Below are 13083 nucleotides of genomic sequence, written 5' to 3'. Positions count from 1 at the left end.
ATCACTCTGCAGCTGGTTCACATTGACTGAAATTAAAAGTTGAAGTTAAAAATGTATTATTCAAAATACACCATAAAGCTATACATGTACAAAGGATACGAAAAAACAAATGCACTACCAAGTACAAAAGGAAAGGAAATAATTCAGTTTAAAAGGATTTAACTTTCTAGAATTTTTAAAGCCCCTAAACTTCAGTATGTCTTCTGGGATGTCATGGATTCATTCACCCCGCCCCCCTCCTTTAAATACGAAATTTGTTTTCCATAGTTGAAATGAGTTTATTTTCCGTTTTGAGTGTAGTACATTTTAGTAGGAGAGTCTGTAGCTGTCAATTAAAAACATTATTCAAAAGTGCCCGGCATAATAAACCACCCTTTTTCTCTTCGTAGACTCCGCCCAAATCCAAGTGTTTTCTCCTAGGATTCCTGTAGCACACACTCATCCCCAAGCTGGAGCACTAAGGCTTCGTCGGACCTGTGTACGCGCTAGCTGTTAGCACTACTGAGGGCTCAGCTGAAGACATAGCTAAAGAAAACAGGAGGTTTCTTCCCAAAAGAATATTCCATAAGAAAGATCAATGGCACAATTTTACTCCTCAATCTGCGCAATCAAACTTGGGATACAATTAAAGAATGACTTTAATTGTCAAACTTTTAAATTTTATTAAACATTTGTGGCAATGCATCGAATGAATTCCACACCGATATGAATACACAAGCACCTGTTTGCAATTTGCATTTTTATCAGTTTTGAAAGAGCGCAATGTACTTCCTGCATCTGATTTTCAGAATTTGCATTTTATCATCTTTGGCTAGCCAGTATATCGTATGGAGTACTTGAAAATCTCTTTCTATGAATTTTCATTTTTGTTTGTAAATCAGAAAATGCCCGGCTCTTTTCTCTTTTCTCATTTTTCTCTTCTCTGAACCTCCATGTTTACTTGCTCCCATTTCTTCTTGGTTCTAATAATTAAAAAGCACAAAATATTATCTCAATTATTTTATTTTCAGCATTCTGCAGGATAGCATAATTTCACATTTATTTTGCAAATTATGAGTCTAAAGACAAACCAGGGATTAAAGTTACCTTTTTAATTCCTACATTTTCAAAATGCCACTCAAACTAATTCTCCTTTTTTAAGATGCTTTGGACATCAGCAGAGGAATGAAAAGAAGTGAAATAAATACTCTAAATAAGGTTCCAGTGTGGAGCACCCAATATAAACCTTCCCGCACATGGAGACTGGCAACTCCAAGCGCACCGGCTATTTCCAATCCCTAGTTCCGTCTAGCTCCTGCCCCCTGGATTCCCACATGTGTTTCCATTTCCTATTACATTTATCTATGGCATCTATTCTGAAGTGAATTGTATCCCCTAAGAAGACTGACGTTTTGAATCTTGGTACATGTGATTGTGGCCTTGTTTAGAATTAAGATCTTTGAAGATACTATCAGTTCACAGAAGACCACATTGGAATCGGGTGAGTACTAGTCCAATAGGAATGGCCTACCTATAAAAGAGAACAGACATGGAGGCAGAGACACAGAGGTAAGACATTCAGATGTGAAGAATCTACAAACATTAAAATCACCAGGCATCCCTGGAAGGCAGGATGGAATACATTCTCAGAGCCATCGGCAAGAATAAACAACTTCTTGATTCAGAACTTCTAGCCTCAGATCTTTGTTTGAAACAATACATTTGTTTTTATAAGCCACTCAGTTTGTGGTACGTTGTTGGGGCAACTTTAGAAAATGAATACAGCATCCAACCACTTTATCCTCCAAATCTCCTCTATCATTCGCACATCTGGGCCTTGGTTTCCAGAGCCTTAGAGGAATAGGCATGTAGCAGCTTCCAATTCCGTCCCTCCATCACTCTGTCTGCATAGGAAGATGGAAAAGCGTGGTGGTGAGGGGGCTGGGGGTGGGGGGAAACGGGGGAATGTAAACTAATCTTTCTCTTCCTATTCTTGTCATGTCAACAATGATTGGAAAGGATGGAACACTGGTCCAAAGCTTGGGTAAAATTTTTAAATAGCTTCATTTTGTTATAACTCTATTTAAGACTAAGTCCTCATTCTACCCTATGTAGGAAATTTAGTCTAGTCCTTTGCACATAAAATCAGTCCAGTCCAGTGATTTCTTACTTCACATTTATAATTCAGTCACATTCAGATTTCAAATACATTCTTAGGTTTCTCTCTTTTCTCCCTGCTATTAATTCTAAAGTCTGTCGGCAGAACCGGGGAGAATGGTTGCTGCTGTATCATTGTATCATTTCCACAGTCTTAATCTATCTGGGGTCTGGTCTGGACTCTCCCATTCCAATTGTCTGGTAGTCTAAATAGCCCACTCTCAGATTTCTCAAATTTTAATGAACATTATGATCACCTGGGGATGTTGTTACATGTAGCATCTTGTTCAGTAAGTATGAGATGCAGAGGCCACACTTTGAACAAGCTCTCTAATAATGTCACTGCTACTGGTCTTCACTCCACACTCAAAAGAAGCAAGCATTTGATCAGTGAATGCTGGCTTCATTTCTACTAGACTCTCTGCCAAGTGCAGCCTATTAAGATCGAAGCTGAGTCCTCCACTAATCGGGCCACACGAAGATATCGCTCTAAAGCTTCTCCTTGCAGTCTGAATGAAAACAACCTCGTGTACACTTGCTGGTCTTCTCTTCCTGAAAGCTACCCAGTGGATGGTACTTTGCTGGGACAGCATCAGGCTCAGCAATGTTGGGTGCTCTTCCTTCCCTACAACTTTAAACTCAAGAAGCTGTTTCCAGCCCTCGCTGTCCAGACATGATGCAACCTGCTCCTAGTCCTTTTACTAGAGGCATTGGGGAATTCTCCTCAATTGTTTTGTCTCTAGGTTGCATCTGGAAAAGAGATCCTCCATGTGCTCAGCTTCTTCCAAAGTCCTAGGAAAATTCCCCCACTGGTCCTTATACTCTGGGGTTTGGACTGACAATATTGTTCCAGCCTGAAGCCACCCCATTCATGATCCATCACACCCTCTTTCTCAGTGTTCAGATCGGAAGGGAAAAAATTGTTTAGCCAGCTCAAATCCTCTTCAAGAGTTTCGGTGTCGCACACAGATGGTGTATGCTAAAGTGACTCCACATGCCTCCAAATCCTCCTGTGATTCCCAGCTATCTGCATGGAAGAGGTGGAGGTGTACAAGGACAGTCACTGGGATAGAAACGTGATCAAGTAGCACATCCTTCAACAAGCTGAATACTATCTTTTATGCATCAAGGACACCAGGAGAGAAGTTCATGGGTCAACAATTTCTAATTTCACGCCAAGGTTTTTGTCCTCTCTCCTCTTTCCCTCTTTAACACTAATTGCAATACATTCAAATAAACTCAATGAATAAAAAATATAGTCCAATAACATTGTAGCCGAGTTCTATTATAATAGTAGTGTGTGACTTGGGAAATTGCAGAGGGGAAAAAAGTACAACAAAACAGTTTCCTCCAGTATATAAAGATATCTGTACATAGGCTTGCATACTGTGTCACAGTTAGTGTCAAAAAATATTTTAAAAGATATTGTTTTAGGAAATCAGCTACTTTTAGAAATGCAAGCATCCCTCGTGTAGGTCTGCTTTGTTTCATTCTAGAATTTATGAATTTTTCAAGGATTTTTAAAAATCATTTTATTAGGGACTCATAGTCTACCCATCTCGAGCCATACATACATCAATTGTGTAAAGCACATTTGTACATTCGTTGCCCTCATCATTCTCAAAATATTTGCTCTCCACCCAAGCCTCTGGCATCAGGTCCTCATTTTTCCCCTCCCTCCCCTCTCCCCCCTCCCTCATGAACCCCTGATAATTTATAAATTATTATTTTGTCTAAGCTATTGAGTTAGGTATGTCCTCGCTATTTGGAACTTTTTCAGAAAGGTTAAGTGTCTTGAGAAGTATGTGAAACCATTTCAGCCTCTTTGGTTTCAAAAGGTAGTAAACCAGATTAGGGGAAGACATTGGCCTCAATCAAAAGATGCTCAGTCTACTAGAAGCCCATGACTTGATACAGAGCGCACAGAGTGGGAACCCCATCTCCTGGCCCGGAAATGTCATGCTGGAACTCTGCCAGTCTGCACTAGCCAATATTTGTCCAAGGCACATGTGGTAGCATTCTAAGAATTTGTGTGATTTTTTTTTCAGTAAAACTATCATTTGTGTGTGTTTCTGTAACTTTTTCAAATAAAATTCATTTACTTGTGTTGATTGAGGGCACACATACCAGAACAAAGTCAACAAGTTCCACATGTTACATAATTACAGTAACTGTTCTTCATGCAAAGGAAAGTCTACTAAAAGATTTCCTCACACTCACACAACTGGTGCAGGGGAACACAATAAAACAAGAGAAAACCTCATCACGGACAGGAATTCTACTGGATTACAAGTAACAGTGTCTATATGTTGACATTTTCATTCATTTTTTTATGTTCCTTGAATCATAAATGCCTCTCATTTTAAGAACTGCATAACATTACTGCCATGAAGTCAATTCTGATACAACGTTAGATAGGGTTACTGAGGCTGTAACTCTTCAAGTGAGTAGAAAGCCTCATCTTTCTCTAGCATATTGACTGCTGAGTTTGCACTGCCAACCCATGGTAAGTAGTAATCCAATGCTTTCAGTAAATTATAACAACTAATGAATATTTACCTGTATATATTTTTTCAGTTTTCGAGTATGTTTTTGAAAAGGGAATTCTTTTCCGCCAGGCAGAACCATTATATGATACTGGCATATATTTGTCTGGAAAAAATGGAAAGAAAAATGGTGATTAGAATTAAATATATAATAATGTAAAATAAAAATAGTCCCCAGGTGTTTTCAAAGTCATAAAATTCCCTATTGGTAAAGCTATTGATTTATTTCACCATTTCAGAGCTGAAAGAAGCACCAGGAATACAAGTGCATTTTATAGATCTTTCAACAGTGAAAAGAGTTACAGATTTCTTAATTGGCTGCCCAAGTCCTTAAGTAACAAAAAATGTGCTATCTCAATGTGATCAAAATATTCCATTCCCTTGCTTTACCAAGACCATATTTTACAAACCATTCTAATATTTGTAGTGTGAAAAGTGAAATAAAGCCTATAAAGTGCAGCCCAATCCCCTGACACTTCCCCGAAGAGACTCCCTTGAACACAGCAATGCTTCTCACACAGTGAGCTGCTCGCTGCCAGTGGAGACAAAAACAATTATATGCAATCTTCCTCCTTAAACGTTTTCTTACCTCTGACATCTCTATATTTGAACTGTTATCCTACAAGATGATGTTTTATATTTTTAAATGTCTCTATGTAGCTGCAATTCTCAAGCTATGATCCCACCATAAATAAACCGTCAATGTTGTCCAATAGCCATCTTAGTATAGTGTCAAATCAATGAGTATTCATTCTCTATAACACATATTTCAATTTTCCACTATTATCAAATGCCCATTTCTCCTTCCACCTTTCTTTCCTGACTCTCAGCAGAATGGACTCCTCTCCATGATGAAGTCATCAGGTGGGAGTAACTCTAAGTTCTTGATATCAAACAGAGAAACAGACTTCCACCTGCTACCTCTCCTTTTGTTTGAACACAAGTCTATCATCCTTATGGGCTAATCACTTTTATTATACTTGGACTTCTATTTTACATTGATAGTATAATTCTTGTTAGCAATTTTTCTATTGCGTTGTACAAAAAACAAACAACACACTTTATTTCTCATCCTTTTCCAATTTTAATACGCATTTTGCCTCTTCATTTCATAGTCAAACTTTGAAAAGGATGGAAAGGGAAGGAGGAAATAAGGGAGGGAGAGAGATCGATTATCTTATATCACTTTCTGAATTATCCTTTTTTTTTTTTTTACTAACCCGGTTCATTAGAAACTGGATTCCAGTCTCATGGCTCTACTAAATAGGTAGTAATTTAGTAATCTGTAAATCTCAAGTTAAATATGAAAGAGTGTTCAGTAGTTTTAAACTTTTCTCTCTTTCTTAAGAGGTCTTCTTTACTTGAAATTTATATGTAAATTATCCTCATTTATTTTCCTCTTACCTGATTCTTCCCATAAATCTATGCAGGTTCAGCTTTCTGCATAGGCTGTTGGATGTTGGAATTCTCAAGACTAGTCCTTGCCCAGTTGTTTTGTGTTTGTTTGCTTTGACTCTGCAAGGAGCGCCATCTATAAAATGTCATCTTACACATCTGTGTCATGCTAGTTGGAGAGCTGCCCTGAGTTCCTAACCCATCCATCAAGTTTCCTACTTTACCTCTCCTATGTAAATCCCCAAAGGAGTTGGGATCAATGTGAAAGTGACTGGTTTGGTTTTTGTTTATGTGGAAGAGGGGGATGCCCCCACCAAAATGGATTTTATTTTCAAACTTATGTATTTCAATTTTTTACAAAACAACCTTATTACCTACCAAGTACCCTCAATTATACTTAATACATTTTTCAAATTTGCAATTTCATTCTTGGAAACATTTTTCAAACAGATCTCTCTGGAAGGCTGGCAGTCCCTCCCTCGATTGTGCGTTTGTTTCATCTTCTTTTAGGTCAGCAAATTGCTGTCCTTTCATTTCCCTCTGAATCCTCAGAAACAAAAAGAAGTCTCATAAGTGAGTCAGGTGTGTGGGGCAAAAGAGGCATGCTGTTCTGGGTGGGTCTTGTTTTTTTGCCAACCACTGGTACACTGAGATGGCTGTGGTGCATTGACATGGTGACAAAACCAGTCCCCAACTGCCACAAATCAGTTTTTTTGTCCCACATCGTTACACAATCTTTTCAGAACCTCTAAATAGAAAGCTTGATTAACAGTCTGACCTGGTAGACCACACTCCAAATGCATTATCCCCACTCATTTTTTTTTAAAGAGGATCATCTTGATCTTTGATTTCACTTGACAAGAGTTTTAAGGGTGAAGTGACGATGGCATCTTCCACTGGCTTGATTGATGTTTGCTTTCAGGGTTGTAAGAGCGGCACCATGTACGTCAGCTTGGGGGTGGGGGGAGTCTGGTTCACTTCAGAGCTGTTCTTTCAAAGCACGACATGTTTCCATTATATGCTCGTTTTACTGGTCAGTCAGAACCTGAGGCACACATTTTGCAACAACCCTTTTCATTCCCCAAACTTCCATTGGAGTTCGCTGAGCCGAGCTCCAAGGTAGTCCAGATAACTTTGTCTTTTCAATGGTCCATCGCCTGTCTTCGAGCACAAGTGCATGGGCACTTTGATGAGGCTGACTAGGCAGCCCACATTGAGTTGATGAGAGCCTGACCAGGTGAAGAAAAGATTTTAGAGCTAGTGAATTGGTGCATATTGCTGTTGACTTTATGGATATCCTGATTTGACTTTGCTTATGGATGTGAACATCACAAGGTTACAAACTGGATTGAAGATTCTTCACATCAAAGACTATGATTGTCTCCAATTGAGTAACCAAAATGGGGAGGATACAGGTTTGAAGTGGTTGGTTTACAAACTTTCATAGGTGGGGAATATATTCATAGAATTACAGGATTATGGTGTGGTTTACTTAACTGTAATTGTTAGGATAGAATATTGTTTTATTAATTTATAGAATTTTATGTTTAAGTGAGGCTGGCACATATTGAATTGTACACATTTTAGTTTTATCCTTTAAGGAGCAGATATGATTTTATTGTTGTTTTGTTTAAAAATTATGTGTGGTTAAAGAGTTGTGTAAATGTGTCAGGTTACCTAGGGGTGCTCTATGGCAGTTACATAATCTGACAACATGAATGAAGGGGTAGAATCTAGCCTGTCAATCAGGTCATTACCAATGAAGCCTCTGTGTGGGCATAGCCTTCTCCTGAGGATTCTGGAAACTCCAGTCTTCCTCTCTGGAGGCAGGAAACACACTCTCTGCATTGTCTTCCTGCTGACAAGACACCCAGAGCCTTGCTGATAGAGCCAGAGCCCCAGAGCTCTGTAGAGAGCCATGTAGAGACCCATACCAGTGCTGAGATTATTCCACCACCCCTGGATCCACAGACCAGGGGACTGTGATCTTCCAACATTCAGGATCATTGCATGAATGTGTTAGTCTGAATAGGAATATATACATTGTTATCAGACATATGGACTAATATTGGACTTATGGGCTTGATCTGGACTGGCTGAGATGTCTTCTTAATATACAATTACTCTTTGATATAAAGCGCTTTCTTATACACATAGGAGTGTCCCTGGATTTGTTTCTCTAGTCAACCTGGACTAACACAAAAAGATTTTCATCTATTGGGGAAGTTGATGGACATCCAGAATGAGGTTTGTCATCAATCGGCATTTCGCCTTTTGTGAAACATGAAAATTATTGTACACTTGAGTTTTTCCAATAGTGCTGTCCTTGTAAGCTGTGTTCAGCATCACAACAGTTTCTGCAGCATGTTTCCTGAGCAGGAAACAAAATTTCACAGCTGCACACTGTTCTCTTAAATCAGACATCACAAAAAAACAAGATTCAAATGAAACTGCTTTTACAAAAAAAAATTCACTGTGACCAGAAAGAACCTTCCCAGGCAATGCCACTGGGTTCACTAGCTCAGATCGAGTTGCTTGATGCTTGCCTAGCAGGAAAAAAAAAATGAGTACTAAGAAAACTGCTCAATGGAGCTTTTTCCCAGTTTGGGAGCAGAGGACCCCCTGATGTTCAATATGTTAAAAAAAAAATCCACAACTTCCCCCTTCAAAACCTGATTCTTTTAGGATCTTCTTTATCACAGTCAATGGGGATAAACTTTTCAGATATTCCCCACCCTTCAGATGAATATCCAAACTCTGAGCGTCTTCCTTGATATTTCAACCTTGCCCGCAAACATATCACCAAACCATGTGGATTCTTCCTCCTAAATCGCTAATATCTACACGTATGTAAATGTTGCTACTTCCAAAACATTCTGCCAGAAGCAGCCAGAGTTTTATTTTGAAAATGAAAATCCAGTCACATCACCAACCACTTCAATGTCTTTTCACTGCCTCTGATTAAACTGAAAGCTCAAGATTTGAGGTGCAGACTCTTGTTCTGCTGCTCGCTCTCCCCTCTCAGGTTTCCTCGCAGCTTCCTCGCCGCAAACACAACATTAACGCGGGCACTGTGGACTCTATTCCAACCCAGGGCAAACTCAATTGCCTTAGAACAGAAGTCTACAGTGGTTGATCTTTCAGAAGTTTCTTTTCAAGCAGGTGACCAAGGCTTTCTTTTAAAATGCCACTGGGTAAACTCAAAAACTCCATCCTTTTGTTAGTAACTGACACTATTAACCATTTCCATTCACCACGGTCCCCTCAAAGTCACCACCATAACCGCACCAGTTTACTTTCAATCGCTTCTATTCGTCACATGCTTCTTTCTCATGGTGTTTTCACACTTTGATTCAGGTACCTTCTCTCCACTTCATCTATCTTAATTCCTACTAAACTTTCAGATATCACCCTCAGGGATCATAGCTCCTCAGGCCCCCTGCCCTGATAATAATGTCTTTGGTTAAAATTAAATTACCCTGCATTGCACCGAGTACTACTTATTTCCACTGTATAGTTATAGTTGCAATATTATATTTGTCTGAAGGATTATTGATCAAATTTGTTTCTTCCATCAGAACCCATATAGGGAAATAATTTCTGCAACACCCAGTGCCATCAAATCAATCTAAGCTTACATAGGACAGGGTAAAACTGCCCCCGTGAGTTTCTGAAATGGTAACTCTTTATAGGAGTAGAAAGCCTCCTCTTTCTCTCACAGAATGGCTGTTGGTTTTGAACTGCTGTATCTACTATACAGAACCTGACACAGATTAGGCCTTCAAGATATATATTTTAAGTGAATGAAAGAATGAGTAAATGACAAAAGGATATTTTCTTGGTACAAAAAAATTAAAAGTTGGCAATTATTAAAGAGTCAATGAACTGATAGGAAAAATTCACAAAGTATATTCATGATAAGTTAATAAAAATATGAATAATGTTAAATTTAAGACAGTGCAACCTCACATATATGAATAAAAAGAGCATTGTGGCAGTATTTTTCAACTCTCAGGAAATAGAAAAATTATAGATGCTAGGTTATGAAGATTGTTGAATTGGTAAATCTCTTTAAACTTATATATGTTCTTAACAAAATCTAACTTCCAGAAATGTATCCTAATGAAGAGATTATCATACAACATGCAGGGAAAAATGTACTATTATATAGCATAAAGTGACGAAGCACTAGAATAAACTGGAAATAAACTATGGCACTTCCTTAAAATAAAATACTAATGTCTTTAAGAAATGAATCTGCTGATATGAACCCCAAGGTACAGGCTGCTAATAAGATGAAAAGAAAAGGAGTTGAATATGTCTGAAAACAAGTCAAAAATACTGCTACAAAATCACAGAAACCTTTATTAAACATAAGTATCAAAAGGTGGCCTATAATTTCTCAAAATAGTCAGACCCTAATGAAATTAAAAGAATTGTTACTCAGTACTACAAAGGATGGTACTCCAATGAACTCAACAACTTGGGAGACATGGGAAAATTCTCAGAAAAAACAATCCCTCCCTAGACTATCCTCGATGGACATCAAGAATCTCAACAGACCCATAACAATAGAAGAAATAGACAAGGTTATAAACGAATTACCAACAAAAAAAATACCCTGGACCAGATGGCTTCACTGGAGAATTCTACCAAGCATTTAAGGAAGAACTAACACCAATCCTATACAAACTCTTCCAGAACATAGAAAGAGGTGGAAAGCTCCTGAATTCTTCTATGAAGCTAGTATAACTCTGATTACAAAACCTGGCAAGGACCCCACAGAACTGAGAACTACAGACCAATATCCCTAATTAACATCAATGCAAAAATCCTGACCTAATACTGGCTAAGAGAATACAAAAGTGTATAAAACAAATAATTCACCATGACCAAGTGGGATTCATACCAGGGATGCAGGGATGCTTCAACATACGAAAGACCATTAGTACCATTTGCCACATTGACGTGAAAATCTGTAAGAATCACATGATAATATCGATAGATACAGAAAAGCATTTGACAACCTCCAACACCAATTCCTGTTTAAGACACTTGAGAAGATAGGAATGAATAGAAAATTCTTCAAGACAATACAAGCTATATATGAAAAACCAACAGTCAATGGAGAAATGACAAACACAATCTCACTGAAAAAGGGGTCCAGACAAGGATGACCCTTGTCCCCACTGTTATTTAACAACATACTGGAAGTTTTAGCTAACCGCATAAGGCAAAGAAAAGACATCAAAGGTTTAGATGATGTGATTCTATAGATGAGAAATCCCAAAAGCTCTACAAGGAGAGTATTGGGAACAATCGAGGAGTTTGGCAGAGTGGCAGAATAGAAGATCAACAAACAGAAGTCCATTAGACTGCTATACACATCGAATAAGACCATGGAAGAGGAGATAAAAAAGGTGGTACCCTTCACAATAGTCAAGCAAAAATTGAAATATCTAGGGATAGAAGTGACTAAAGAGCTATACGAGGAAAACTACAGAACAAGGGTGACCTCAACCAATGGAAGAATATCCCATGCTCATGGATTGAAAGACTCAATGTAGTAAAGATGTCAGTTCTGCCCAAGGCACTATATAAGTTTAATACAATCCCGATACAATTACACTCATCTTTCTTTAAAGAAATTGAAAAACTGATTACCAACTTCACATAAAGAGGAAAGAAGCCCAGAATTATCATAGACTCCTAAAGAAGGACACAGTGAGAGGGCTAGCTTTACTTGACTTTAGCACATATTATATATCCACAGCCGTTAAAACATCATGGTATTGGCATAATGACAGGTACTCAGACCAATGGAAAATAACTGAAAACCCAGAAATAAAATAATCAGGATACAGACAACTAATCTTTGATAAGGGCCAAAAAGTATCTGATGGGAAGCAGAAGCCCTCTTTCAACAAGTGGTGCTGGAAAAAAAAAATGGATATCTACCTGCAGAAAAATGAAGCAAGACCCTATTCTCACTCCATGCACAAGAATAATCTCAAAGTGGATCGCAGACATTGAAGTAAAACTCCAAACTATTAGGACCATCAATGAGGGAATTGGGACCAACTTGAGAACTTTGACACAGGGAATACATAGGCTATCAGAAAGAGGGAAAGACACAAACACAGAGGAGCCACAAATTTACAAGTGGGATATACTGAATATAAAAGACCTGTGTATACAGAAAGAATTGACCAAGAGAATAATAAGAGAGTCCACTGACTGGGAAAACATCTTTAGCAATAACACATCAGACAAAGGCCTTTTTACTAAAATCTACAATTCTCTGCTAGCTTCCAAAAAGGAAAAAAACTAATTGCAAAAGACCAGAACAGAAGTTTCACGGGGCAGAAATTCTAATGGCCAATAAACATATGAGAAAAATGTTCCCGATCTTTAGCCATAAGAGAAATGCAAATTAAAACAACAATAAGATACCACCTAACACCCTCAAAGATAACCCAATTCAAAAATCCAGAAAGCAACAAGTGTTGGAGGGGCTGTGGAGAGACAGGAACTCCCATCCACTGCTGGAGGACCTTTAGATATGTACAGCAACAATGGAAATCGATCTGGCAATATCTAAAACAGATGGAAATCAAGCTACCCTACGACCCAGTAATCCCCCTACTGGGCATATACCCAGAAACGGCAAGAAGCAAACCATGGCCAGACATCTGTGCTCCAGTCTTCATCACGGCACAGTTCACAATTGCAAGGATTTGGAAACAACCCAAATTTCCATCAACTGACGAGTGGATTCAAAAACTGTGGTACATACATAGCATGGAGTACTATGCATCGCTAAAAAGCAGTGATGAACTTATGAAGCACATCGCTGCATGGGAAGAACTGGAGGAAATCATAACTAAGTGATTTAAGCCAAGCAAAAAACAGGACAAGTACAGCATCGGTCCGCCGAGGTAAGCTTTAAAAGGTTGCAAAAAGGGCATAGGGAAAAAGCTGCTATATCCAAACATTCCTGGGGTGA

At 38.5% G+C, this 13083-nt stretch overlaps 1 protein-coding gene across 2 annotated transcripts in view; it reads right to left on the bottom strand.

Moving 5' to 3' along the window:
* Positions 1–936: 936 nt before the first annotated feature.
* Positions 937–13083, bottom strand: part of C6H12orf50 (chromosome 6 C12orf50 homolog) — a 56727-nt gene continuing 44580 nt past the window's right edge. For both annotated transcript variants that reach the window (XM_075552737.1, XM_075552739.1), the window contains 2 exons: positions 4696–4788; positions 937–962 (listed from right to left, as the gene is read on the bottom strand). In XM_075552737.1, the coding sequence (XP_075408852.1) occupies positions 937–962; positions 4696–4788 (119 nt within the window). The remainder of the gene's footprint in view (positions 963–4695; positions 4789–13083) is intronic.

Source organism: Tenrec ecaudatus, chromosome 6 (assembly GCF_050624435.1).
Source record: "Tenrec ecaudatus isolate mTenEca1 chromosome 6, mTenEca1.hap1, whole genome shotgun sequence".
Classification (NCBI taxonomy): domain Eukaryota; kingdom Metazoa; phylum Chordata; class Mammalia; order Afrosoricida; family Tenrecidae; genus Tenrec; species Tenrec ecaudatus.
Note: the sequence above shows the minus strand (reverse complement) of the source record. Positions and strands in the feature narration are given on the sequence as shown.